The 1,759-nt window shown below is 52.0% G+C and overlaps 1 protein-coding gene across 2 annotated transcripts in view; it reads left to right on the top strand.

Annotated features, from left to right (window-relative positions):
- The window catches only part of LOC103894317 (bromodomain-containing protein 4), a 39,952-nt gene that overhangs the window by 36,057 nt on the left and 2,136 nt on the right, over positions 1 to 1,759 (top strand). The window contains exon 11 of one of the 2 annotated variants that reach the window (XM_009273670.2): positions 1,251 to 1,549. In XM_009273670.2, coding sequence (XP_009271945.1) covers positions 1,251 to 1,549 — 299 coding nt within the window. Of the gene's footprint in view, positions 1 to 1,247; positions 1,550 to 1,759 lie in introns of both variants that reach the window. The other variant, XM_009273669.2, reaches the window with a different exon arrangement.

Here is a 1,759-nt window from a genome sequence, read left to right as displayed (position 1 = left end):
TTCAAATTCAGAGGTAAGATGCCGAGAGCCGAGTCTCTGCCGCTTGTCAGCTGCCGGCTCGAAGGGGAGGCAGGATCTTGGCATTTAACCCGAGGCGAAAAGGAGCTGTTTGGCATATTTAGCTGTAATGAGATGAAATTCAGAAAGGAGGAAATAACGAGCGAGCTCTTGGAGCTTGTCTCCGTCCCCGGGCCTCACCGCAGCGTTTAGCGTGTTCAGACTTTGAATAAACCCCGGCGGGCACGGCAGCGGATTAATTTAGGGAAGCGGACCGTCGGCGACACCATTAACCTCATCCTTCGCTAATTCTGGGGTGATTTTCTACCCAGGCTTCATTTATTAACTGCGTTAGCACCGAATCTGCTGTAAACGGTGGGATAAATACCTACAGATCTACCTCCATCGGTTTTGAAGTGCCCGAAGCGTAGATAACCCCGACGGTGATGTCGAGGAGTCCCCGTAGCTGGGGGGGGGGGTTCCCCTTCTTAACGAACATTTTTTTTTACGGATGCTGGGTTTTACTTCTCCGTATGGGGCGTCAGGCCCTGACGCAGCCAGACCTCCTGCCTTCCCTGGCGAGGAACGGGCGGCATCGGTTGAGCCTTGGTCCATCCAAGTGCAGACGTTGAGGAATTCTGCTCCGGAGCCGCTCCTGCTTTTCTGAGTTACCTCCTGGGGCCGCTCATCTCTTTGGGAGAGCGAGCGTTGGGACGGGCAGCTCAGCCTTGGGCGTCTGACAGCAGGTTGAGCTCAGCCTTGGGTGTCTGACAGCAGCTTGAGCTCAGCCTTTCTGGTCTTAACAGCGGGTTGAGCTCAGCCTTTCTTGTCTAAGAGCAGCTTGAGCTCAGCCTTATTGTCTGAGAGCAGGTTGAGCTCAGCCTTCTTGTCTAACAGCAGGTTGAGCTCAGCCTTCTTGTCTAACAGCAGCTTGAGCTCAGCCTTTCTTGTCTTAACAGTGGGTTGAGCTCAGCCTTCTTGTCTTAAGAGCAGGTTGAGCTCAGCCTTCTTGTCTAACAGCAGATTGAGCTCAGCCTTTCTTGTCTTAACAGCGGGTTGAGCTCAGCTTTCTAAGTCCCAGCCTCGTGGCTGAGCTTCAAGCTCGAGCTACAAAAGAAAAAGATGCTCGTTTCCAGGATGGAGAGTAAAAATAGAGCGATTTAGTGGTTACGCGTAAGAGGTTAGACCCGAGCGGCTGCTTTTCGGCGTTACGGTGTGTTCTGTAATAACATCTCCTAATTGTTCTTAAGTAGTAAGAAGGAGCCTGTGACGGTGAAGAACAGCAAGCCCCCTCCAGCCTACGAGTCTGAGGAGGAGGAGAAGTGTAAACCCATGTCCTATGAGGAGAAGCGGCAGCTGAGCCTGGACATTAATAAACTCCCCGGTGAGAAACTGGGCCGAGTTGTCCATATCATCCAGTCGAGAGAACCCTCCCTCAAAAACTCCAATCCCGATGAGATCGAGATTGACTTTGAGACGTTAAAACCATCCACCTTACGGGAGCTGGAGAGATACGTGACGTCGTGTTTACGGAAGAAGAGGAAACCTCAAGGTACCTTTTAGCCTTAAACCCTGTTTTTTCTCCTTATTCCAGCGATGCTTTCCCAGTCGTGAGAGAGGGACGGGTAGGAAAAAAGACGAGTGCGGGTATTTAGGCGCTCGATACCCTCGTCCGGTGAAAAAAGGGGGGTTTTATTTAAGAGCCACGGCTTCTCTAACGAGGCATCAACCGCGTGTATCAAAATCCTGCCGGGGGGCTGGA

This window comes from Aptenodytes forsteri, unplaced genomic scaffold, assembly GCF_000699145.1.
Source record: "Aptenodytes forsteri isolate BGI_AS27 unplaced genomic scaffold, ASM69914v1 Scaffold687, whole genome shotgun sequence".
Classification (NCBI taxonomy): Eukaryota; Metazoa; Chordata; class Aves; order Sphenisciformes; family Spheniscidae; genus Aptenodytes; species Aptenodytes forsteri.
The sequence above is the reverse complement of the archived record's forward strand: the minus strand, read 5'-3'. Positions and strand labels throughout refer to the sequence as shown.